At 52.1% G+C, this 26919-nt stretch overlaps 1 protein-coding gene across 1 annotated transcript in view; it reads right to left on the bottom strand.

Moving 5' to 3' along the window:
• Positions 1 to 14139: 14139 nt before the first annotated feature.
• The window catches only part of PTP4A3 (protein tyrosine phosphatase 4A3), a 38393-nt gene continuing 25613 nt past the window's right edge, over positions 14140 to 26919 (bottom strand). The window contains exons 2-6 of the mRNA XM_056482832.1: positions 21097 to 21916; positions 19733 to 19825; positions 16325 to 16455; positions 15922 to 15996; positions 14140 to 15493 (exon numbers count right to left, since the gene is read on the bottom strand). Of these exons, the coding sequence (XP_056338807.1) occupies positions 15376 to 15493; positions 15922 to 15996; positions 16325 to 16455; positions 19733 to 19825; positions 21097 to 21201 (522 nt within the window). The 5' untranslated portion in view covers positions 21202 to 21916 and the 3' untranslated portion in view covers positions 14140 to 15375. The remainder of the gene's footprint in view (positions 15494 to 15921; positions 15997 to 16324; positions 16456 to 19732; positions 19826 to 21096; positions 21917 to 26919) is intronic.

Genomic DNA, 26919 nt, shown 5'->3' with positions numbered 1-26919 from the left:
AGCAGAAACACTAAAGGAAATTCATTGCAGACCTGCTGTGGGTGTTTCAGCAGAAAGCTGAGAGCTCTGGAGTGTCAGGGGCTGGAAAAGGCCTTGGCCAGGTAGATAGGAGCCTGTGAGGAGCTCTTGGTTTCATTTTTATGTGTCTTCCTTCTCTTGTGTCCCAGAGCTGTGGTGCTGGGAGGTTTGGTTAACCACACTGGGGGCATCCACCTGAGCCAGGAAGGCAGGAGATGTGGAGGAGCTCATGGTATTTCAGTGCCCAGGTGACCATGGCCCCCTGACATCCTCAAGCCACATGAGTTGTTACTCCCTCTCTGAGGGCCAGACCTGTTTTCCACTCACATTTCCTGGCAGCACAGGATGGTGGAGGTTATCAACAATGACTGTTTGATGTGTTTAATTGGCCTGCAGTTAATTATATAATATTTGTTAAAAAGAAACTCATGAGAGAGAGCTGCCAGCATGGCTGATGCACTTGTCATTCACATGGCCTGCCTGGGTTCAAGTGTTTTAGGCTTGGCTCAGGAACAGTCCACTCCAGCTGGAGTTACAAAGACCTGCTCCCAGGTGTTCTCTTTTGTTCTAATTAGTCTGTTTTATTCTATTTAGCCTTTTATTTTTCCCTGCTGCTTTCTTCAGGGAGGTTAGTGGGGAGGAAAAAGAAGTGAGTTTGCATTGTCACGAACTAAATCCCTTCTGCCTCCTCCTCTCCTCTAAGACCCCCTCTAAGGGTTTGCCTTAGGACCCTTCCCTGGCTGTCCCACGAGGGGAAGCCCAGGGTGTGATGGTGCTGCAGGGCTCCTGGAGAGGTGCTGGTCCCCACATGTGGCTGGGCCAGTGCTGGGCTGGGCTGAGCCTGCAGCTCTGCCACCCCAGCCACGAGTCCCAGCCAACCCCAGTGTTCCACTGCCCACCACAGCCAAGTGAAACTGTGCCCCAAAAAGGAGTCAGGCTGCTCCAAAAGAGGACAATTGATTTACCAGCAGATCAGTGGCTGATTGAGGCTGCACCTCAAGCCTCCAGCCTTCTCTGTCTCTGCATCCAGGCCCTCATCTGCTGCCTCATCCTCCAAACCACAGCAGTGTTCTCCTCCCCAGACTGGTGGCAGGGTCTGAGATGCCTCCAGAAGGAACCAGATGTTCCCAAATATAACTGAGCATCACCATGAAGCCACATCCTACAGCTCCTCCTTCCCAATCTGGATTGTATCCCACCCTGACTTAACCTCAAACCTGCAGCTTCCATCTTCCTACATCCTCTCTCACTTTTTATTACAGACAATTCTGGTGTGATGGAAAATAAACCAAAAACCAAAGCACAACTGTACAAGGCTGTGCAGAAACTCCACAGGGAGTTGCCCTCTTTCTTTTCAGGGGTCAGAGCTGAGAAATGGCCATGAGCCCTTTTTATCCTCACAAGGGGATGAATCCACAGCTTGTCCACCCTGGACAGCAGCAGGGCTGGGCTCAGAGCAGTTTGTGTAGGTCTGCAGAGAGGACATTGTTCTCCAGCACCCCTGGGGCTGGCAGTCCCCAAAACCATGACAGCCAGTGATGGTTTATGGTCCCCACAAAGTGCCAGTGACAGAGAGGGGTTGCAAGACCCCAGGGAAGGCTTTGCAAACCCAGCAGGGATTCTCTTGGCACAGCAAAGGGCTTTGACACCACAGCCCAGCTTTTTTCTGTTGCTGTCCTAAAGAAGGAAGATTTATGTGAGTAATCCAGGCAGTTTCAACCCAAATGATGCTGAGTAGAAGAGCCCTCGAGGAGGTTTTGTTCCCTCCAGATTTGTAGGGGAAAAGCAGCTCCTGTCCTTGTGGCACTGAGGGGCCCCTCCCTGGGCTTGGCAGGATGGAGGACAGAGAATCATAGTGCAAAAATGGGCTGAGCTGTGCCTTTCCACCCTGAAGGATGTGCCTGAGGGACATGGTGACATCCAGAGGGACCTGGACAAACTTGGGAAGTGAGCCATGGGAATCTCATGAGGTTCAACAAAGCCAGGTGCTGGTGCTGCACCTGGGTCAGGTCAATGGCTGTTAACAATCCAGGTACATGACAGACATGGAGCTCTTGAGGTGGGTCTAAAGGATTGCCATGAAAAAGATCAGAGGGCTGGAACACCTCTGCTCTGGACACAGCCTAGGACACCTGGGGCTGTTCAGCCTGGAGATGAGGAGGCTCCAGGAGACCTTTCCAGTGCCTAAAAGGAGCATATAAGAAAGATGAGAATAGACTTTTTAGCAGGGTTTAGTGATGGTTCAAGGGGCAATGGCTTTAAACTGAAAGATGGTCAATTTAGATTTGATATTAGAAAGAAGATTTTTTACAGTGTGGGTGGTAAAACACCAGCACAAGTTGCCCAGAGAGTTGGTGGATGCCCCATTCTGTGAAACATTCAAGACCAGGTTGGATGGGGCTCGGATCAACCTGGTTTAGTGGGGTCTGGACTAGATGAGCTTTTAAGGTCCCTTCCAGCCCAAACCATTGTATGATTCAATGATCCATGGAAGCCCTTCTACCACCTGCCTCTACCCAGCCTCCATGCAGGGGGATCCTCCTCCATGGCACACTGGCTTGAAAGCCCATCCCAGTCTCCAGTGCTGGCTCAAGGCTTGTGGAGGGGTGGGTGCTGGGCACCACCTCTCTTGGCTGTTCACAGCAGAACACTGACTTCCATAAATCCCATTTGCAGCTGCAACAGCCTGTTTTTCAGGAGGGGACAGTGACACTGAAGTAAACCAGGTGGTTTTTCACCCAAGCTGTCTCTCTAACCAAAGTGGTGCTCCAGGCCAGCCTGCAAGCCTGTGCTGGACACCGTGGCTGAACCTCTCCATGGCCCAGCAGGGGTGACCTCATGGCATCTTTCCCCTTCAGCAGGACAGGGAGGCCGGGACCACAGGAGGACACGAAGGGAATGCTCCTCTCGTTGGGGGTCACTCCCCATCCGGGGGTGATGGCTTAGAGCCGCCAGGAGATGATGGGAACAGGCAGCAGAGCCCGGCCGTGGGTGATAGGAGGGGAACTGGAGGGGCAGGACGCTGGGATTCATCCCGCCGGGCTGTCAATCCCGGGGCGGACAAGCCCCGGCTCGGCGCCCGCAGGCAGGGAGGGAAGGAATTGCCGCGTCTGGCACAGGGCTCTGCTGATGGATGGGAGATGCAGCAGGGCAGGAGCGCCATGTCCTGGCACAGGGCTCTGCTGATGGATGGGAGATGCAGCAGGGCAGGAGTGCCACGTCCTGGCACAGGGCTCCCCTGATGGATGGGAGATGCAGGCAGGGCAGGAGTGCCATGTCCTGGCACAGGGCTCTGGTGATGGATGGGAGATGCAGCAGGGCAGGAGCGCCATGTCCTGGCACAGGGCTCTGCTGATGGATGGGAGATGCAGCAGGGCAGGAGCGCCATGTCTGGCACAGGGCTCCCCTGATGGATGGGAGATGCAGCAGGGCAGGAGCGCCATGTCCTGGCACAGGGCTCCCCTGATGGATGGGAGATGCAGCAGGGCAGGAGTGCCACGTCCTGGCACAGGGCTCCCCTGATGGATGGGAGATGCAGGCAGGGCAAGAGAGCCATGTCCTGGCAGGGCTCTGCTGATGGATGGGAGATGCAGCAGGGCAGGAGTGCCATGTCCTGGCACAGGGCTCTGCTGATGGATGGGAGATGCAGGCAGGGCAAGAGAGCCATGTCCTGGCAGGGCTCTGCTGATGGATGGGAGATGCAGCAGGGCAGGAGCGCCATGTCCTGGCAGGGCTCTGCTGATGGGTGGGAGATGCAGGCAGGGCAGGAGCGCCATGTCCTGGCACAGGGCTCTGCTGATGGATGGGAGATGCAGGCAGGGCAGGAGCGCCATTTCCTGGCACAGGGCTCTGCTGATGGATGGGAGATGCTCCAGCTCAGCTGTGTCCTCAGCAGCTCTGGGGCTGAGCCGGGGATGCTGGGGCAATGTGAAGGGCAGAAAAAGCGAGACAGGCTCTGCTGGGGCAAGCACAGCCCTGAGCCGGGCTTTTCTTCTGGCAGCCGGCACCAGGCATTCACAGGGAGATTATTATATTTTCTTTCTTCTTTTTTTTTTTTTTTTTTTTTTTTTTTTCTCCTGAAGTGTCTTGTATGGGCCCTGGAGGGGAGAAGATGATTTAAACCTGACGTGTCCCCTCTGGTCCTTCCCACGCTGCCAAACCCCGCAAGGCTGCGGATGCAGTTCCACCTTTGCTCGCTGTTCCATCTGCCAGGACCTGCGGATCCCACCCTGCACCGAGCCAGCGCCAGGCCCTCCTCGGCTGGAGGAAGAGGAAGCCGCCCCCAGAATCCCCCCATTGTCTCCCTGGCTCCTGGGAAGCCCCACGGAGGCGGCCAGGGAGGGGAGGGATCGCGGGCAGGATGCGCGGAGCGGGGAGGACCCGCAGCGCGGGTTTGCTTTGGCAGCCCCGCTCACACAATGAAAGGTCAGGCTGCGGAGAAGCTTGTTTGGTTGATTTTTTTTTTTAATTTCCCTGGCTTTTGTTCAAGGCTGTGTCCTTAGGACGGGATTCTCTACGCCGGTGGCAGGCTGAGAGCACGGGTGGGCGGCTGGGGCTTTGTCTGGCAGCGTTTTTGGTGTGCAAATGATTTTGCTGGAGCACAGGCTGCGAGAGGAGGAGGCTGGGCTGGGTGTGAGCTCAGGGCGAGGAGGTGAAACTCTGCACTAGGATTCGGTTTAGTTCTATATATGAAATATTTTCTTTTTCACACTGAAGTTTTAGAGGTTTCCGGAAGAGGCAAGCACATACAATGGAATAAAATGAGGGCAAACCACCCCCAAGCAGAGCCTGAGATGAGGTAACAGGAGGGTCTGTATGGAAATGGTCACACAGGGTTTGACAGAGTGCTTCAGTGGTCCCAGCAGATCAGCTGCTTCACCTTTGATTTTTGACATTTTTGAAATGGTGCTGCTTCTTCCTAATCTTTTTGGGGCAGGGACAGTTTCCTAAAGCTGTGCATCCTAAAGTTGTGCACCCTCCACTGAATCAGCACCCCTGAAGTGTTCAGGAGACACTTAGATGTGGCCCTTGGGGACTTGGTTTAGTGGTGAACACAGTGCTGCTGGGTTCATGGCTGGACTCTGTGATTTTAGAGGTTTTTTCCAACTTTATTAACTCTGTGATTCTCTAATCACACCCAGCCTGATCCCTGCTGTCCCACAGCACTCTGCTGTCATACACAAAGAGGTTTGCAGGGTCACTGTGGCTGTGCCCCTCCTCCAGCTCAGGGAGGGGAGTTCAGGTCTCACCTGGTGTGTCCTGCTGGGCTCCCCACAACCATCTCCTCTGCTTGGCCACTCTAAAAGAGACACCATGAACTCTCAGGAACTTAGGGGCTGTCATAATATCTGTTTTTTATCTGAGATTCATACAAACTTCAGGATAAAGTAAGGAAACCCATTTTGGATGCTGAACAGCTGCCTCAGGCTCAACCCAAGCAAGCCTGGAGCTCAGATTTGTGGAAGATGCAAAGGCTTTGGTGCATGGGCCAACATCTTCTCCTGGTCTCTGGTACCAGTGCTAACGTGGTGCTAAGCCTCAGGAGCCTGCTGAGCAGCAAAACTGCCTTTGTGGGCCAGACATGTCTAGGGGTGATGTCAGGCTAGTAATAACAACAGGCTGATTGTTAATAAAAACAGTCTGATCTAGAATCTGATTCACGAAAGCATAAATAACAGAAATATAAAAAAATGCCAGTCAACGTGGTTTTCTGGAACAGGGGTCTTGTTGTACCAGCTTGATGTCATAATTTTAGATCATAAGGTTGGCCCATAAACATAACTGCATATGCAACATGCTTGTAAAATATTAGATTTGTACAGTGTGGTGTTCCAGTGGGGGGAAAGAGCACCACACATCAGTAGAGCACGTGTCAAATGAGCTAAGAGTTGGCTGTCTGACAGATCTCAAAACATGGTGATCAGTGGGCAATCACCAGGGTCTGGATCTGTTTCTCCAGTGGAAAATCCTTGGCCCAAAGCTGTGCAGCCTTTTCCTCCAGTGAGCTGGAAATAAATGTGAAATTGCTCCTGAAGAAGCTGTGAGGGGAGAAAAATGGGGTGGAAAAGGACAAACACCCACAGAGACTGGTCAGTCCCTCTCAGTAGGAAACCATTTTACAGAATCATAGAATCATTAATGTTGGAAAAGACCTCTAGGTGCATCAAGTCCAACCATAAATCCAGAACCACCATGTTCACCACTGAACTGTGTCCCCAAGTGCCACATCTACATGCCTGTTGAATACCTCCAGGGATGGGGACTCCTCAGCTTCCCTGGCTGGCCTCTTCCAGTGCTTGATCCTTTCTGAAAATAAATTTTTCCTGATATCTAATCAAAACCTCTCCAGGTACAACTTGAGGCCATTTCCTCTTGTTCTGTCCTTTGTAACTTAGGAGAAGAGATCAACTCCCACCTGGAGTCAGCCACTCCTCATCAGAGTTGTTCTCCAGACTCTCCCTCATCTCTGCTGCCCTTTTCTGGACACACTTTGGACCTGCATTTCCATGCAGACTTCAGTCCATCCAGCTGGAAAGGACCCCAGTGGTGGATTGAGGGATGAAAAGGTGAGGGGCCCCAGCTCAGCCTCTTCAGGACATGATGGATCACATGGCAGCAGCTGATGGAGTCAGAGACATCTCTGCAGAGCTTTGGGTGTGGTAAATCTGCATCTCATGATAGAAACACTCCGAAGAGAAACAGGTTGAGTTATGGGTGCGTGTAGGGAAGTGATTTAACTGCTTTAGATGAGTCTGAAATCCACATCTGAGGAGTTGTGGATGTTGAAATCCTCTGGCAAGTTGTGGATGCCCCATCCCTGGCAGTGTTCAAGGCCAGGTTGGACTGGGCTTGGAGCAACCTGGGGTATTTGAAGGTGTGTCTGCCCATGGCAGGGAGTGGGAATTGGATGATCTTTGAGACTCCTTCCAACTCAAATCATTCTGTGACCCCAGGATTCTATGAAACTGAGTACAACCACACTTCAGAGAGGATACTGAGCTGTCTGAGGGGGGAGCAGGCAGCCTGGACATAATTCCCTCCACAGCCATGGACATTTTAACCACAACAGACGGAGCTGGAGGAGACAGGTGCAGTGTCAGGAGAAGGTACATGCCCCAAGGGGAGTATCTCTCTGGAATCTCCTTCAGTGACCCAGTTTTGCACCCTATGAGCTATAACATACCCATTTCTTCTCTGGGATCTTCACAGGACTTTAGGATGATTCAGGCTGGAAGGAGGTCTGCTCAAAGCAGGGCAGTTATGGGGGTCAGCCCTGTTCCTTACAGCTTTACCCTGAAATATTGCTAAGAATGGAGCCTGGATGGAACAAAGTGGGAGCTGCAGAGAGAAGGACAAGACTTCTCTTCCCAGATGCGTCACTTGGCTGCAGTGGGTACTTGCAGTCGTGTCTCTGTGTTACCCAGCTGTGTTGTCTCACCCAACCTGGCAGATCTGCAACGCAGACAGAACCACAAGATGGTATTTGGCAGCTCCAGGTGAGTTTTCACGATAAATCCTTTATCACAGCCTTTGTTTTGAGTGCTGAGCACCCATCCGTGAAACCCAAGTGCCTTGAGCTGGGCCCCCCAAAACCAGCCTGGCCGTCCTTGCCTGTCACCCACGGCTGCCCGAGCGCAAAACAAGGCGGCGTTGTTTGCTTTAGAGATCAAAGCTCATTTAAATGCATTGCTTCTCCCTGTCTCCACCTGATATCCAGACAAGATGCCCTGGCTGAGGTGAGTCAGTTTGGCTGAAGGCAGCCGCGGTATCTCTGCGGGCGGAGGCAGCTCTTGCATCCCGTCCCGCTGCCAGGTCTGTGATTCTGATCCCGCCCCCGGAGCTGGACCGAGCCCCATCCCCGGGGCCGCCGCTGCTGCGGGAGAGCAGCGCTGCCTCCTCTGCCCCGCGGCCCCGAGGGAGATGTTGCAACAGAAACCAGCACCTGCAGCCAGGGAAGGGCATTTTCCACATCCACGGCTCCTGCACGGAGCTCCCCGGCTGGTGCGGCACATCCAGCGCCATGCGGGAGAGGCTGTCAATTCAGTTTCTACCTCCTTTTTTAATTTTTTTTTTTTTTTTTTTTTTTTTTTAAGATGAGCTGACGAAGCTCCAGGTGGCTGTTTGGCAGTCACGTTTTTCTCCTCAGTTGCTGACGCCGACAGCGAGTGACTCAGCCCTTTCCAAGCTCCCCGCAAGCCTCTTCTCCTCCTGCCACTCAAATGTTCTTTCTCTACCATGGTTAAAACGGATTCTGCCCCGAGGTCCTGCCCAGGGCAGCACAGCTCCTTGCTGCGGTCATGGCATGGAGCAGGGATTTGCAGGATTCCCTTTCTGGACCGTGGGGTTTGCTGTGTGAGCCTGGGCAAAGAGTTTCTCCTTCCCCTCATTGCTGTGTTTCCCAAGGAAAGCTCCCAGGGCAAACCCGCCCCTGGTGATCCGTGTTCCTGTGCCTTTGCCAAGCAGTGCCTAATCCCCCACTTGACTTTTCAGCTATATTTGTTGGGAACATTTTAATTTTGTTTCCAACCCAAGAGCTGCCCTACATTTTCAACCCTGGGAGCATGGGAGTTCCCAGATACTGCAGTGCCAGCAGGGCAGTGCCTCCCACCTTCCAGCCCCATGTGCCCAGACCCACGGGCTCTGCCAGGTGCTGGGGGCAGGTGACACCTTTGTCCCTGCACAGCTGATGGTTCCAGACTCCCTGGGCACAGAGGGAAGTGGGGAGACCCTTCCAGGCAGCAGGAGGCCCTCAGGTGGAGGTGCTGCAGAAGGGCTGATCCCAAGCAGGCAGGTGGGATCAGTGATGAGAGCTGTGCTGTGCCTGGGAAGAGCCAGTGTTGGCCATGGCAGCCAGCAGCAGTCCAAAATAATCAAAGGAAGGTTTCATCATGGTTCAGAATGTACCAAGGCAGCCCTCAGAAAACATTTTTAATTCAGTCTTATGAGGCTGGACTGTGGCTGGTCTAGGCTTTACTGAAGACCCTGCAACCTTTGCCTTCTTGCTCTGTGGAGACCTGGCTTGCTGAGGTGGGTTAGGAACATGGAGAGGGAGAGCTGTGAGCCATGGGTCATCTCCCAAGGCTTTGGGGTCTCCAGTTTGGATGTGTCTGTGTGAGCTGAGAGTTCTGGGAGTCCCTCTGTGGTGGTGGAGCTCTGAAAGGGGTGTCCATGACAGTCTGAGATCAGTCTCTCCTGAATCTGTGGTGTTGTCTCTTGATCTCTGACGACTGGAAAAGGAGTCAGGGATGAGCCCAAGCTGTGGACACCCACCTTGAGGTGGGGGGAGATCTCTCTGATTTTGTTGTTGGCAGGACTGAATGCACTGCAACGTGGGGCTGTGATGGGCCTTGCAGGTACCAACATCCTCTGCTGAGAATGGTTTAAGGCACTGTGGACCATGGCACCAGCTGGGAAGAGATCTGGAATCATACAATACAATGACACAATAGAATCACAGAATGGTTGGGTTGGAAGGGATCTTACAGACCATCCAGTTCTACCCCTGCCTCTACCCTGGGCAGGGACACCTTCCACCAGACCAGGCTACTCCAAGCCCCATCCAGCCTGGCCCTGAACACTTCCAGGGATGGGACATCCACAGCTTTCCTGGGCTGATCCCTGTGAGTGGCCAACTTAGCCTTGTTCAGAACCCCCCAGTTTAATGAACTTTCACAGCACTCCTCTTAGGGAGGGCAGGGACTCGTGCATGGAGTGGCAGCAGCCTCACACAGAGAGCTGGGATCTGGGCTGCCGAGGGGTGCAGGTTTTTGGGTGACAGAGAGCAAGGAGGAATGCAGCAGTAGGAGACAGCATGTACAGGCAGGAGCACAGTGGGTGTTTCTCCAGCACAGTCGCTGTGTTCAGCAGACCCCCTGGCCCTCCTGCTGGAGGAGAGGCAGCAATTAGGCTGATTGAAGGCCAGGTTGGCTCTTGCACAAGGAGGAGGCAGTGCCCCTTGCAGCTGCGTTCAAAGCCTGCAGGAGATAAGGATCTGCCGTGCCCAGCACTTGGGAAGTGCTGGGGGAATCCAAGGACAGCTCTGGCCACGCCACCCTGCTTCACCTCTTCTTCCCAGCTGGCATCTGGCTTGAAAGCCTTCCTGAGCTACAGCAGCTCAAGGGGAGTTCCCTCCCCACTCTTCCATGCAACCCTGTGTAATTACATGGGAGTCACACAATTTGGTGTCAGCTTTTCTTGCTTACCAGCCCCTTTATGCAAGCTCCAGCTCCTCAGCCTCCATGGAGACTCTGGTGTTTGCCTCCCTTGGTCATGGGGAGCAGAGTTAAAAACCCAGCTGATTTCATGAGCAGATCATGTGGGGTATGTGCAGTGTCTCCTCTGGTGTATTCCAAGGTGTCCAGTGAAGGTTAGGCCATGCTGTACTGGATATAAAATCATGGAATGGTTTTGGTTGGAAGGGCCCTTCAAGATCATGGATTTCCAACTGCCCCACCATGGCCAGGGAAACCTTCCCCTAGGTCAGGCTGTTCCAAGCCTCATCCAAGCTGGCCTTAAACACTTCCAGGGATGGGGCAGCCACAGCTTCCCTGGGCAACCTGTGCCAGGGCCTCTCTGCCTTCACAGGCAAGAATTTATTCTTTGTACCTAATCTAAACTCACCCTCTGTCAGTTTGAAGCCCTTCCCTGTTGTCCTGTAACTCCAAGCCTTTACAAATTCCCTCTCCAGCTCTCTTGTAGCACTGGAAGGTGCTCTAAGGTCTTCCTGAAGCTCTCTCCTCTCCAGACAGAACAAACTCCCCCATACACTTCCACCCTTGGCCAGAGTTCAGCTCTGCCTTCACCTCCCACATCCTGATAATTCCCATTAGCAGCACCAGGCACACAGGGATGTACAAAACAGTGAACGCTTTTTATTTCGCTGCTGGAGTGTAACCACTGTAATTTCATAAAACTCAAAAAACCAAAAAAAAAGTGATTACCAAAGGCATACATTTTTTTTTCCTTTTTTACACAAGACATTAAGTAAACAGACAAGTTTCTTTTTAAAAAGATTATAAAGTGTCAAGATCCTATACCTCATCTGCATATTCAAAGTGATGCCATCTGATACAAAAAGCATTGGGTACAATAATTTAGCTATGGCTCAGACCAAAAAAAAACCAACAAAATAACCAAACAAAAAAGGAAAACAAAACCAAAAAAAAACCCAACAGAGAAAAAGTCATCTGGGCTTAATCTACACACTACTATGGTCGCCCAGGGGGTTAAAAAGGAAAATATGCAGTTCTTTGTTGCACAGAAAGGAACAGCAGGGAAGGGGCGAGTTCATTGGGAGATCATGGTCTGAAGGGAAGCGGCGGAACGCCCCCTCCCCGGGAATGTCTGCAAGAGCCCGGCCCAGGATCCCCCCGTGCCAAGAAACCAGCCCCATCTGTCTCCCCCCAGACAGAATCCCATCCAAACCCACCCACCCAGCTGCACCTACCCAGCCTGCTGGCAGCAAAGAAGATCCAAGACCTTGGAAACTGCATGGAAGTCACGAATCTCCCTGTGCGCTTTCCCACTGGGACTAATAAAAACCAAACAAACCCAAGGAAAAAAATAAAAAAGGAAACGACTCCTTCTATTGTGGGTAGAGCCAGACTCTGCTTTCTCGGGAAATCTGTTCCTCATAAACCTCTGAAGCTCCCAGCCCAAGCACCACAGTCAGCCTTACAGCAAGGCTCATCACATGAATTTACAAATGCAAAGTCTTTAAATGTGTCACCAGAACTTTCTTAAATGAAGAGCTGGACTTTTGTGACGGCCACATTTCCTGCCTTCCCACCAACCCACCACCTCCACGTGCTCCATCTGACTGGAAAACAAACAACAGAAGGGATATTTGAGGGCATGTGTGTGCCATGTGCTACTGGTGAGAGGACACAGCTACCAGTTCCTGCTCAGATTTATTCCCTCACACGAGGCTCAGCCATGACTGACTCCTGGGTAAAGGCTCCAGGCTCTTGGTTTGATGGTTGGGGCATCTCTGCTTTGCCATCCCTTGGGTCTGCAAAGTTCTTGCACCAATTTGGAGCCTTATCCCTGCAAATTGTGGTGGCTTTCCATGGAGGGTGAGGGGTGGATAGGGGTGAGGAATTATAAAACCCGGTTTGAGCCTTTGCTTCTGGAGAGAAGGGCAGAATGAGGTGGCTGGTTTGTAGCCAAAGCCTTGGGGGTGTCTGCTCCCTGTGACATCTGCCAGGACTCAATGGAAACAACTGCAGCAGTGAAGCATTGGCAAATAGATCAGATTTTTAAGGCCCTCCTTTCAGCATCTTGGCATTTGAAGTGAAATGAGGATTAGTGTACAAGGAGAGAACCCAAGACCAGCCCAAACCATGAGCCCTTGGCTGCTTAGGCCTCACTCTGGTCTCGTCTACTGAGCTTCAACCTTCCCTCTCACCTGTCTCAAGACTTCTGAGATCTTCTTTGAGATTTCTAAACCAAATCTCCCTTGGAAGACCCCTCAATTTCCCAGCCTATTGTTTCTGTAACCTCTAGGCTGAAACATTGAGGAACTGGTACCCCAGAGGAAGGAGCCTAAGTCCATATAAAAAAAATCCCAAATATTTGGCAGCCCAACCCAGAGAATGTTTTCAATTCAGCCCTCCATGCAAAATAGCAACTTCTGGGCTGCCAAGGTGTCCTTTCCATGGAAGCAGCACATATTAGGGTTAAGGGGGAGATATCCATGAAAAAAAAAAAAAAGAAAAAAAAAAAAGAAAAATATCTAGGACAATTAAATCAGCATGATTTGGTTTACTTTTTTTTTTTTTTTTTTTTTTTTCAGTGACTCATAAACTGAGGAGGATCAAGATGCCACTCTGCCAGCCAGATGCCCTCAGGATTTAGCCACGTGGCCAGGTCAAGGACTGCTTTTATACCACAAGCTCCCTAATTTTAAGGTGATTGGGTTGATGCTACATAAAGCAAAGCCTGTCCCTTTCATGTTTCCCCCAAGCTGAGTGAAGTCTTGCTCAAGAGTGGCCAAAGGAGGCTGAATTCAAATCCCTCTGTCCCCAGCCTGACTCCAACTCAAAGGCATAGTGAATCCCAGCTGAATATCTCAGGAGCTCTTGCCCTGGGCAATGTTCCAGGTGATGCTGCCATGAGCATGGGTGAGGAAAACTCATCTTGCCAGAGACAGAAACGTCTCCAAGCCCACAAAGCAACAGTTCCCACAAGGAAGGGCATGGGATCAGGAGGTTTCCTGGCTACAGGGACTGGGGCAGTCACCACCACAATGCCAAGCCACCTCCTATGTCCCTGGGGATGAAGCAGCACCTATTTTAGCAGCAGGAAGACAAACTCAAGCAGGAAGGGGATAGTCACCCACCCAGCAGGATGCTCTAATTTAGGGTCAGGCCTTTTTATCAGCCCAATCCACACTATTCCAAATCAACACAGACCCTTTGACCATTGCTGCCTCCACCACAAGTTCTGGGAACCAGGGGATAGAGCAGGAGAAACACAAGGGACTGAGGGCTGTGCCACAATGCTGGACAGCCCCAAGGTGTGTGGTATGGCAACTCCAGGGCCACGTGTGGAGGGTCCCCACCTCACTCAGCACCACAGCTTATCCCAAAGGATGACTTTCCCTGGCCTGCAGTGGGGTTGGCCCCTATCAGGACAGGTAAGTGGTGCTGGAAGCTCCAAACACCCATGCTGCCCACCCACGTGGTGGTACAAAGCAGTCCCCAACCTTCTGCAGGTACTGAAGGTGTCTAACCAGCCTTCCTCACCACCTGTGCCAAGGGATGAATGCCCTGAAGCAAATGTCTCTGGGTATCTGTTTTGGAAGGCACACAAACCTTTGGAGAGACCCAACACAGGACACTGGGGGCATCTCTAGCTGGTCAGCCTAAAACCCCAAGGGGTGGATGACCAGCCCTCCTTGTCCCAACAACTGTGATGCTGTGCAGCTGAGGGGTGAGCAGCAGAGTGCCCAAAGAACACCTGGAGCATCCCCTGGGCCCCATCTATGTCCTGGTGATAGTGGATGGCAGCCAGCTGTGACACTCCTGGGGATCACTCTGGGGGACATGGGTGACGTCCTGGGCTCTACTGGGCAGTGATAGGAGAAAGAAAGGCCAGAGGATGTGTGGAAGACAAACAGGGTATTTTTTTAAGATTTTTTTTTTCCTTTAATTAGCAAATTTCTTTTTATCCTCATTAAAAGAAAAAAAACCATCCCCACACCCGCTACGTGCCCACTGCTCCAGCTGCTGCAAGCGTTCAAAGGCAGAAAGTTGAGAGATGTTTCATGTCCCAGCTCAGGGCAGCTCTGAGCCCACCCCAGCTGGGTGTGTGCTGGGGGTGCCAGGTGCCTCAGTACAGATATGGACAAGGCAGGTGCAAAATTAGGTGATGTGCTCTTGCCAGGAACACCCAAAGTCCCCTAGGAAAGCTGCAGCCCAGCCCCTCAACCAGCAAATGCAGTGGTGGTGGAGGACATGGATGTGCCTTGAGAGGCATCATGTGTCCCCAGGGCACTGCAGCCAGAAATGGGGTTTGTGCCACAGGTCAGGGATGGGGACACAACAGCAGAGAACCCACCACTCTGGGCACTGAATTTGGAAGCTATAAATAAGAGCACCCCATAATTTGGGGGACCCAGTGCTAATGCAGCATCCCAGCAAAGCTGAGTGCCTCCAAGCCCTGCCGTGGTCCCCGAGGTTCCAAGCAGCTCTGCCTTCAACTGGAGCACGTCCCCAGCGAGCCCCATCTGCAGCATCCTGGCTGGCATTGAGGCAACAGAGAGGTGGTGAGCTACCAGAGGGGCCAGGAGAGAGGGAATGGTGCTGAGGGCCTTAGCTCAGCCCTTCCCCTGGTCACAAGGGTCACTGAGCTAAGGGCCCCTGTCACCCCTCCCTGCTATCACCACCTTCCCTCCCGAGGCCACTGTGCCATTCCCACCTCCACCCCTGCTGCTGCAGCCCTTATTTATGGGGAAGAGGTGGGGAAAGGTTTTTCTGGGGGTGCCCTTCTGCACCCCATCCCTTCTGAGCTGGCACAGCCCTGCCTGCATCACCCCAAACCAAGCACCCTTTGCCCACCCCTCTCAATGTAACAGGGAGGGGGAAAGGAGGGAGGAGGATGGTGATTTAGAACGGTCACAGGAGCTCACTGCCTGCTAACACCAAGAGTCAAAGGGCAGTGCTGCCTTCCCTCCTCGGGGCTGCAGCTGGAGACAGCAGCCTTTTTTGGGGATCCAGCAAGACGAGTGTGCTGTGAGTGCTGGACACACTGGAGATGCTCCGGCAGAGGGGAGCGCAGGGCTGGGCGAGGAGGTGAGGGGGGATGTGTGCGAGTGCCTGGGGTCTGTGCACGGATTTTGGCAAGAGGTCATTGAGGTTACATGATGCAGCATTTGTTCTTGTGGTTATGAGGGTCCTTAAATCGGAGTCTCTGCTTTGGTCGGTATTTTTCCAAGTACGTCAGCTGCTTGCTGTTGATGGCTCCTCTGCGCTTCCTGTGGGGACACAGAAATGCCAGAACAGTCAGAGGTGTGGCACGAGATCCCCCTCCCCAAACCACCCCTGTTGGGGTGCTGAGTCCCCTGCCTGGAGCAGGAAGGGATTTTGGAGACTGAAGCCAAGTGTACCCTCCAGGGATGGAGACAGGCACTGACCCCAGCAGCTTTCCTCACTCATCCACCCTTTGAGTCCCAGGACATGGAGAGCTGGGGAGGAAACGTGGGGCAGGGGAGTGGTGACTGCCAAAAGCCCCTCAGGGATGCTGCCAGCTGCTGCCCCAGCCTCCTGCAAAGGCACAGGGTACTCCATGCCAAAGGAGAGAAAAGCAGTCCCAGTGCCACCAAAAAAACCAAACCCTGCCAGATCTCTCCATTCCTTCAGAGAGGGACTTTCTGCCCCAACACCACAACACTGCTCCACTTACTGTCGGATGAACTGGATGGCATCTTCATACTTCATCCCACTCTCGATCAAGGCCAGCGCGACAAGGACGGGAGCACTGAAAGGCAAAAGCAGTGGCTGTCACTCCCCAGTCACACAGCCCAGAGGCTGATACCCATCATTTAAAGTTCAAGGAGAAGCTCAGGTAGCAGATCCCCTCCATCAATACCTATTCCCATTACGGTTTCACAAAACCCTTCTCAAAGAGGGACTGGGAAAAGGAAGGAGGAGCACTGGCATGGTTGTGCCTCCCCTGCCTTTGTGGGGAGGTGGCAGCTGGGATAAAACCCTGCTCAGAGGGGAGCTGTGGAATGGAAGGAGAGCTGGCATGGTTTTCCCTCTGCTGCATTCATGAGAGGCAGCTGGGGTGCTGGGCTCGGACTCACCGCCCCAGGCCGGCCACGCAGTGCACGGCCACGCAGCAACCAGGGTCCTCGCAGAACTTGGTCTTCAACAAGTTGAGCCAGTCTTCCACAATCTTGCTGGGAGGAGGTGCTCCATCATCAAATGGCCAATCCTGCAAGGTTGGGAAGAGAGAAATGCTTTCAGGGGAAAACCTTTCAGGGGTTGTTTTTTACTCAGGGTGATGGTGTTTGAGGCCTCAGCTGCGGGGAGGCAGAGCAGTGCCAGAACTGGGCATACATCACAGCTCTGTGGGAATACAGGTGGTTTTGTGGCATCATCTGGCATACAGGAATTCCCTAGCTGCTTTGGCTCAGGGTTTGAAGCCACAAAAATCTAGGTCTGGAGTCTTTCCACCTCCTGTGGACATGTTCAGCCTTCCAGAGCACCTGTAGCATCTGCAACACGGTCCCCACAGCCTCCTGCCTCTGCAGACCAGGATGGCCACCCCATGCTCCATCCCCATCCAGATGACCTCACTGAGCTTTGGGGTAATGCAGTTCCCCTCCTCCTCCTTGCCAGCTCCTAATTCCAGCACTTGGGAGCACATTGTAGGGGATTTGAGCAAAGGTGGCTTGAAGATGGTTGAAATCTCAGAGCTTGATGCGGTGCTGAAATTCAGCTTCCTGCAACACATGGAGGGGGAGACCAAAAGAATGGTCTGGGGACCCCCACACACAGCCCCAGAGAGAGAGGTCAAAGGGAGGGACATCACTCCAAATGGGCTATTTAAATACCATCCTTCAGGAAAGGCTATTAAGGGAAAAAGAAAAAAACATCCCATCTTCTTCTGAGCTTCATCCTCAAGTTGCAGGGGTTCAAAATTGGAGCATTGTGAGGAAGTTGGTCAAATGGCTTCTGCATTTGATACTCCTCAGCCCTGGGCTCAGTTATGAGGGTTAAGTGTCCCAAAATGAGGATTTCTTTCCCAAAACAGATTTGTCAGGAGGAGTGTGGCCACTGGAAGGAGCAGCATCACTTGGAGAGGAACGTGGCTTGGTGAGCCCTGAAGGGTGAGGGGCACCGAGCCCTAATCCTAGATTTTGAAGAGTGAGTCATTAAGCTGCTGTGCTGGAGTCATCCTTGGTGTGAGATCGCAAAATAAGCTGCTTCACTTCAGTGTTTGAACAGGTGGTGTGATTTCTGTTGGGATTTGATAGCAAAGGAGCACGTTGGGCTTCAGGGTATTTGTAGTGCTTGAGCCAGCCCCCCTTGGCTGCCCTGTGCCTGTCCTGCAAGGCCATGTCCTCCTGCAAGGCCATGTCCTCCCTGCAGCCATGAGTGCAGGTCAGGGGCTCACACCAGGGATGACAAAGCACACCACAAATCATCCTGAAGAATGATGGAATGGCTTGGGGTGGAAGGCACCTTCAAATACCATCTAGTCCACTCCTTTGCCATGGCAGGGACACTTCCACTATCCCAGGCTGCTGCAACCTGGCCATGAACACTTCCAGAGATGGGGCAGCCACAACTTCTCTGGGCAACCTGTGCCAGTGTCTCACCATTCTCATTATAAAAACTTTCTTCTTTCTTCTCATCTAAATCTGCCCTCTGCCACTTTTAAAGACATTATTTAAGTGTCTTTAAAGACATTTGTTCTATCACTACCTGCCTGTGTAAATAGTCCAGCACTCCTGCAGGCCCTTTAGGGACTGGACGGGGCTTTAAGGTCTCCCCAGAGCCTTCTCCATATATAGACCTATATATGGTCTGTATATAGAAGCATAGACTTGTTTAGGTTGGAAAAGCCCTCTAAAATCATCAAGTCCAACTGTTAACCCAAGGCCAAGGCCACCACTAAACCATGCCTCCAAGTCCCACATCTACAGCTCTTTTAAACCCCACCAGGGATGGTAACTCCACCACTTCCCTGGGCAGGGTGTTTCAATGCTTGACAACCCTTTCAGTGAATAAATTTTTCCTAATATCCAATCTAAACCTCCCTTGGAGCAACTGGAGGTCATTCTCTCCTGGCCTGTTGCTTGTTACCTGAGAAAAGAGGCCAACCCCCACTTGGCTACAACCTCCTTACAGGGAGTTGTAGAGCAGATAAAATCTTCCCCAAGTCTTCTTTTCTCCAGGCTAAATACCCTCAGCTGCTCCTCATCAGACTTGTGCATCAAGATATATGTATATGTCAAATATATATATCAGGATACAGATAAAAAATATACCAAACTGTGAATACCAAATATAAATATATACCATTATATATATATATATATATATCTCAAAAATATATAGATTTGATATAATTATAGAGATATTTCTGTATCTGCAGAGATACATCTATCTATAGAAAACCAGATCATAGACATCTCTTGATTTACCTCATATAGCTTCTATATAGTTATAGAAACTTTGATATAGAAGCTATTTAGTTTCCATACAGTGTCTTGTATAGTTTCTCTAACCCTCTATATCAAACATATCCTAGATATGTATCTCTCCACATAAGAGAGATATAAGAGATGTGAAGAGATGTATATCCTAGATACAGAAACTCAGACTGGAGGCCCCAGTTAGAAATGGGGTACAAGGCAGAATTTGGTGTGTGAGCAGATAAGATCCTCAACATATGGTTTCTGTATATGTAGGATACAGCAATCTTTCCAAGATATATCCTGTAGAGACACAGATTGCATCTATATCTAGAGACATCTGGAGATATCTGTATCTACAGATCTGGAGGATCTGTATCTGGAGAGCCACAGGATTATCCACCTATATCCCTAAGGATCTAAGACAGAGCCACCTCTCTCTCTAGCACATACATTATACAGACAGAGCTATATAAAGAGGTCCTACGCACAGAGGACCACCCCAGGAGACACAAGGCACTTCCAAACCCTTCCCTAAATAATGAGCAGAGCCTCACTTCCCAGCTGGAGCTGAACTCCCTGGCAGGGCTATCACGCCTGACATCATCTCCAATTACTTATCAGCCAAGACACAGCCCAGGCAGCTGCCTGCTCTGCCTTTCCCAGCTTGCTGCCTGCTCCCTTTCATCCCCCCCAGCTGCACCAGCCAGCTGCTGGAAGAGCAAAAACCCTCCCACCACCCCCAGGGTAAGATAACGCCGGGGGTAATGGGAACCACGCGCACCTTCCACGTGGGATCAGGCGCTCTCATCCCCGTTCCAGAGCCTGAGCAGCAGGCAGCCAGGGCAGCTGCCGACTCAGCCGGGTGAGTCACAGTTTCGGCTGCGTGGGCAGCACCTCTCTTTTTAAAGCACCAGCCTCAGCTCGGCTCAGCTGGGCTTCCAACTCTGCTCCTGCCTCAGACTGATGCTGTGTTGGGCTACCAGGGTGTTTAAAAGCCCCAAGGGATGAGATATTTAAGGGTGGTGTTGGGGCAGCCCCCCAGTGCCCAGCCTGCTGCCCACCTACCATGACAGTGATGCCGTCCTTCTCCAGGGGGGTCTTGTCATAGGTCACTTCACACACTCGCACGACTGTGGTGGCACCGTATTTCTTCAGGTCCTGGGGAGCGAAGGAGAAGGAGGGGTCTGAACAGATCCTCTCAGATGCACCCCAGTTAACCCCAACACATCTGAGCCCTGCTATGACCATGTGGAGCATGTCACAGAACAGTGCTGTGCCCCTTCTCTGAACCCTTGACCATCCAGCCTGGCAGGCACAAGGAAACATGAAATGACACCAAAGCCATGTGGCCTTGGAGGATTTCTAACCAGCATCTTCATGACTCCTCAGAGTCACGAGTACCAATGGGGCCATTTATTTTTAAGCCCTGACAGCCACATCAGAAGGGATTTTACACACCATACAAAGAAACATCCCTGACATGGGTGCAAGTCCTCTGAAGGAGAAATTATTTGTACCTGGTGAGGTCACACTCCCGATGCAGAAATGCATGGAGGCAGCCGGCGGGGGGAGTCATAGCATGCCCCACCAGCCGAGCTCAGCATCTCACAGATGGTGCAGGGGCTCCTTCTCCACCTCACTGCTGTACCCCATCATCACTCCAACATGCTGCAGGCTCAGTGTGGGGCTTGGGCTGCCTCCAGCATGGCTCAGTGCCCGCGCGAGGATCGCCCCTGGATTACGCGCGCGCTGCGCCGCCTCGCCGGGCACCATGAGATCATCTCTGCCAGTGATCCACCTCCTTTGTTCCCCATGTGTGCTCACCAGACCGTGGTGAGCCCCACATGCTCAGCAGCCCGGCCAAAAGTCTAAGAGACTAGAGGAAAGGGGAGTTTTTCTCCATTCCCACTGGTGTGGTCCTCATTGCCTTGTGCACAACATGCACAACATGGGGTGGCTGCCCCCAAATCACAGCCACTTTCCTGTCACCCTGAGGCAGTGGCACTCAGAGCTGCTACCAGTGCTGGCTCCTCAACACCAAGCTCTCCAGCACTACCCAACACACTCTGGGCATTGGAAATACGCTGGGGTATCTGGGATGAAAAGCCATTTTTGAGGTGCTGGGAAGAACAGGACAGGTTGTGTGCACCCATGTGCATTGCTCCAAAACCCTGTGACGTGACATGCTAGTGGATCTGGCAGGGGATGCAATGGGAATGGGGAAACTGCTCCATCTTTGCTGTGCCCAAGCATCACACTAGGGGTCCTGAAAAACATCCAATCCCAAAAAGCCAGCAATGATTGGACCCACTGTCCCAGGATGCCACCAGGGGCTGTGATACCAAAGAGGATATGCTGCCCTCTCATCAACATCAGCTTTCAGCCTCAAAATATGCAACTGGATCCTGGTCCCCACCTTCCCTCCTTACCTCCAAGAAGGTGCTGAGTGTGGCATTGGTGGGGTTGTGGGTGATGAGGAACCTCATGTTTTTGTAGCAGACCTCCACGGGCGCAGGGCGGTTCATCCGGGCCATGGTGAGAACAGTGGGAAGGTGAGGTGATGCTGACAGTGGCAGGGGAAAAACCCAAAAAAGTGTGGTGTGGAGGGACAAAAAAAAAACAACAAAAAAACCCAAAAAAACCCAAAAAAACCAAACAAAAACCCAACAACCCCTCTGTGCTTCAAAAATAAAAATAAAACAGGATCGAGAACTCAATATACAGACGTTGTGCAAATAATCCCAATTCCTGGGAGCGCGCCGGCTTCCTTGACACACCACAAGCCCCCCAGGGGGAAAAAAAGCCAGATGGGGGAAAAAAAAAATAATATTAATGATAATAATAATAATAATAATTAAAAAAAAAAAAATCCCTTTGCTGTAGTGTTGGCGTCCTCTGCGTGTGTGCGCCGGCGAGCGGCTCCGGTGCCGCGCGCTCCGGGCGCTCTAGAAAGGCCTCTGCATGGGGGGTGGCGGCGGGAGGGGACCCCGTCACGTTACCCCATCGGGGTATGTGGAGTACTTGGGGGCGGCACGGGGGGCCGGGAGCCTACGGGGCGGCGGCGGCCGGCAGCGGCGCCTCGCTGCGGCGATCCATGCACGGGAGCCTTGAATGGTTGAGTCGGAGGGTCGGGGTGCTGGGCGAGACGAGGAGAGGCGGCCGGGGGCTGCTTCACTGGCTGGGCTGCCCGGGGCTGCGGGGCTCACAGCTGCTCCTCAGCACCTCCATAAATCCCAGTGCAGAGCGAGGCTGCAGGGGAGAGAAAGGGAAAGGCGGCGGTGAGAGTGTGCTCCTCCTGCCTGGTGTGGGTGCCCCTGAAGCACCATCACTTGCTACATCCCGTACGAGCATCCCTGACCATCCTCATCTTCACAGGAGACCACAGATTAGAAAGGGAGGTGGTATTTAAAGCTAAAGCTGAAATATCATCTGGAGAGCCGAAATGGCACTGGAAAGCCAGAGAGGGTAACTCATATTTCACCCGTAGAACGGAAAAGCACATGGCTTATTGCTCCCATATGCCATCCAACATCTGCACCTGCTGGTGGACTTACACACCCAATCCATACCAGCTGACCCCCCAACACCCATCCAGACCCCCCAGACCTCACCTTTGAGTCCCCAAAAAGCACGCTGTGCCTGAAACCAGCTGCTGCTGCTAATCGGCCACATGCTCCTGGAGCTGGGCTCATGTCCACCAATGCACCTCTAATGCTCTTAGGAGAATTAAGCTGCCTGCAAATGAGCTATCCTGGGGGGAGGGGAACGAGGAGGGGGTTGCATGTGTGTGGTTTTGCCAGGGTTAGTGATGGATGCCTGCTCATCCACATTCCCACACCTCTCCCAGTAACGGAGCCCAGCCCCTCCACTTGTGACATCTTTGCTTTCAGGGATGGCAGTGGGAAGAATTAAAAAACAAAAGCAATTACTACTGTGGAAATACACAAATCCATGAGATGATGGGCCTAGCAGGGAGGCAAGGGCTCTGCCAGCCCCGCTCACAAGGGAAAGCCAGCCAGAGCCTTCCCAGGTTGTTCCCCACTGGACTCTTGTTTTGAAGCTGGTCCTTCCCCCGGGTCAGTGGCTGCTTAATGCCGAGTGGCCAAAGCCTCAAAATAGACCATAAGCACATAAGTAACCCGAGCCAGGCCAGCAGGCACCCCTTTGCTTCTCCTCACAGCAGCCAGAAACTTTCCCCTCTGGATTGTTTCACCCTTATGCAATGAGATAAGGTGGGAGTAGAGAGATGAGCTGAGCCCTGACCAGCTCACCACAGCATTTGGGTGCTGACAATGGGTTTGTCCAAGCCTGAGCATCATTTACAACATGTTTAACAGCTCCTGCTTCTCCAGTGGTACCCAAGAATGAAAAAGTCAAATGGCAAGAGGAAAAAAGCCAGGTGATGGTCAGGGGAAGCACAGAGCTGTTCTGCTAAATATACCCAGTTTGGCTGCTAAAATCACAGAGTTCTCTCAACAACCATGTCCCATCACACCTCATTAATTTTTTTTGTCTCTAAAACAAGTGGATAATGCTATCTCAGAGTCCTGCAAGGATGTTCTTTGAAGTTCAAATCCTGCCTGGGCTGCAGGGGATGAGTGTGACATTCAGGGGGGAAGACTTTTCCCCACCATTCAGGGGGGTGATTTTAGGTGTGATTCAGAGCAGCTCAGCCCACAGATGAAGCTGAGCCCCCCAAGGTAGCTGACCCTCCCCATCTCAACGACAGAGGCTGGAATTTTTGCTCAAAGCTTGCAATGACCCTGCAAGATGGGCTGGAAAACCTGCTCTCCCCACAGTGTTCACTGTGCTTTTTCAGTGATGATCCCACCTATCACTTTGTTTGTGGGAATCAGCTTCCCCCAAAGATGATCTCACTATGGCTGGGTAAGAACCAATTTGGTATTTCTGGAAGGTCATTTTGGGCTGGTTTTGGACATGTGGCTCCTATATGTCCAGCTGCCAATCTGCTGGCCAGCACAACCACAAAAAGAGCCAGGCTGCTGGCAATCCCCTCAGCAAGGTTCATCTTTTTCATTTTAAGGAAAAGAGGGCTTAAAACCCTCCAAAGAGATGGGAGGTGGCAGAGATGGGCAGCCACAGTTGCCTGCTCAAAGGGAAGAGCTGTTGCAAAGTAGGAATTACCCCAAACCATCACCTTGAAAGCCCAGTTTCTCTGAAACAAAAGACTTGAGGATCTTTTGCTTCTACTTTTCATGCCTTTGCTCCTCAGGCTTCCAGTGTGTTTAATGCCATCTGTCCTAATGATGTGACCTGATCGCGATGATCGATCTGATCTGACGCGCCAGCACCAGAGGTGCACAAGGGAAAGCATCAATAAATGACTTTTCTCCCTCCAAACAACCTCATATCTCATTTTAACCAGCTGCCAGGGACATTAATACGAACTGTGCCCATGTTTACCCGTGTCCTGGATTAAATCCCACCCGCTGAGCAACCCCGTGGGACTGGGAGCTGCTGCCAGCCCCAAGGCCTGCGCCACCCCCTGTCATCATCCCAGCCCATGCTCCATCCGGATCCTGGACAATCTTTTATTGGGTGTGCTCGCTGCCAGGAACAGAGGCTCAGTGGGAACTGCCTGCCTATGAGAACAGCGAGTGCTCCTTTCCCACAAGGTCTCCTCTCCAGTGGAAGCGTTTCAAGTATTTTGGCAATCGCACATCCCAGCAATTCAGCCCCATAAATCCCTAATGGATATTCAATCACAGATCAGCCCTGGCGTTTCAGGCTGAGATGCTGATCTCCATATTAAGCATGGCAGAACAATGTGGAAAAGGGAATTTCAGCTAATATTAATAACCTGCCAAGTGGAATATAAATCCTTCTGATTTGAGCGCTCCAGGGGATCTAGGGGAAGCATGTGAGGACACAGTGAACAAGCCCTGGATGAGGATGCTCAGCAATGCAGTGCTGGCCTGTCAGGCTCAAACCTGTCTTGGGGAAGCCTGATGAAAGGAGGTTGTAGCCAGGTGGGGGCTGGTCTCTTCTTCCACTTAACAAAGCTACAGGACAAGATGAAACAGCCTCAAGTTGTGCTAGGGGAGGTTTAGATTGGGTATAAGGAAAAATTTTTTCACTAAAAAGGTGCTCAGACACTGGAGCAGGCTGCCCAGGGAAGTGGTGGAATCAGTATCCCTGCAAGTGTTCAGAAGAGGCATGGATGTGGCACATGGTTCAGTGGTGGACCTGACAGTGCTAGGTTAACTCAGAGATCCTTTCCAACTTTAATGATTCTGTGATTTTCTTTTCACCATGACTGTGGAAATTTCTGCTTCTTACACAACAATTTTGCAGCCAAGAGCCCACTGAGGATTCAGTATGAACACACACCAGTGTAGCAAGAGAGAAGGGAAGGATGCTGCTCTGGGGGATGATGACCAGTGTTCCATCATCCCCTTATCTTACACCCCCAAAGCTGAGGGCACCACAGGGCTCTCCGAAATATTCCTTTGCAGTGTGGCAAGACCTTTACAAATGTCTTGGCCTCATCCCAGATGTCCAGGGACTGAGCCTGCAACAGAGGGATGGGGCTGATCTTCCTCACAGCAATCTGATGGAAAATAAAGGTCAGATCTTCTTCACCCAGTGAATGAAGAGCTTGGCTGGAGCAGAGAGCAGATGCTGGAGCCGATGGCTGTGTTGCTGGTACCCAGCTAGCGGGACACAGATGGTGGAGTCAGGTTTTCCTATACACAGCACATCCCCAAGCAAAGGAAAAGGAAGCTTTGCAGAGCCAAAGTGTCACTTCACAGGGGCTTTAGGAGTGGGACTTGGAACAAAGGCTCTTACTCACTCACAATGTGCATCTCACCCGTATATAAATATAGCGATCTCGGAGTGAGCACATCTCCTGGTCAAAGTTCACCTTCAGAGAAACCCAGCAAAACACCCAGCTGTGTCACTTTCTCGACCTCTCTCCTGCTTTCAGCTCACGTAGCAAGACACTAACCAGCCCTTTCCCCTTAAGGCTGGTGAAGTCCTGCCCTCCCTGCTCCCAACAGGCACTTCCACCACCCCGAAAACTGAGCCCAAGTTTCTGAGTATTTCCAGTTATCACCATGCAGAAGTTTCTGCACACACCCATTGCCACTGACATGAGTGATCATGGAGAGCAGGTTTGTGAGGCTGAGCTGCACACATGAGATCTGTACCAGCAGTACCACCACTGTCACCACTCCCACCAGCATCACCACGGACACCACTGCCACCACAATGACCACTGCCATGAGCACTACCACTGCTCTCCCCTACTCTCACTAGGAGAAGCACCACTGCCATCACTACCACTGCCACCAGCACGGGCAGCACCACTGCCACCAACACCAGCATTGTCACCAGCAGCAGCATCACCACTGCCACCATTCCAACCACTGCCACCAGTGTCACCACTGCCACCACTGGGTTCCACCAGCACGAGCAGCATCACCACTGCCAGCATCGCCATCACTGCCAAGGAGGACAGGTCCCAGGACACAGAGAGTCACAGTGCTGTCCCCAGCCTGTGACTGCAGCTGGGACACAGCCAGAGAGCTGAGATTTCCTCCAGTTGCATCCGCACGGAAGGAAACTGTAAAGGTCTGTGAGAAGAGCAACGGAAACAAAACACCAGCAGGAGCCGGAATCCGTGGGGAGAGGTGTAAGCAGCCACCAGTGCTGCTCCAGGTGCAGAGCTGGACAGAGAGATGGGCTGTCCTGGAAAAACCATGCTGGGTACCCTGGTGGCTGTGGGGTACCTGCTGCCAGGAGCAAAGCAGTGCCCAGCACCATATGCCAGGGAAGCATTGTGGGGTTTTTCCTCCAAGGGGTTATTTTTTAGGTTGTTTCTCTTGCTGCATTGATGTTTTCTGAGCAAAATGTGACAAGGAGCATTAAAAATGCACAGGTGCAGGAGGGAGAGCGAGGGGAGGAGCTCTTGGCAGCCCATGAAAACACACCTGCAAGACAAACCAGGTCATGCATCTTTCCCCACATCCTTTTTGGTGTGCAGTAACTACTGGCTAACATGAAATTTCGCTGAAGAGAGCTGTGGCAGTCCTTGATTTTACAGCTCCACTTGGACTTAAGGAGTTTGGTAGCATTTAGAGAGCAGGGAAAGATGCCAGCATGATGTTGGTGTGGACATTTGCAAGCAGGAGGCACTCAGGACACCAGGAAAGAGGGAGGAATGGGGAAGCTGAGGCAGCCAGCCAGATAAAGAGCACAGCCTTCTCAGCACTGTGGAAGCTGGGAAT

Source organism: Oenanthe melanoleuca, chromosome 2 (assembly GCF_029582105.1).
Source record: "Oenanthe melanoleuca isolate GR-GAL-2019-014 chromosome 2, OMel1.0, whole genome shotgun sequence".
NCBI lineage: Eukaryota > Metazoa > Chordata > Aves > Passeriformes > Muscicapidae > Oenanthe > Oenanthe melanoleuca.
The sequence above is the reverse complement of the archived record's forward strand: the minus strand, read 5'-3'. Positions and strand labels throughout refer to the sequence as shown.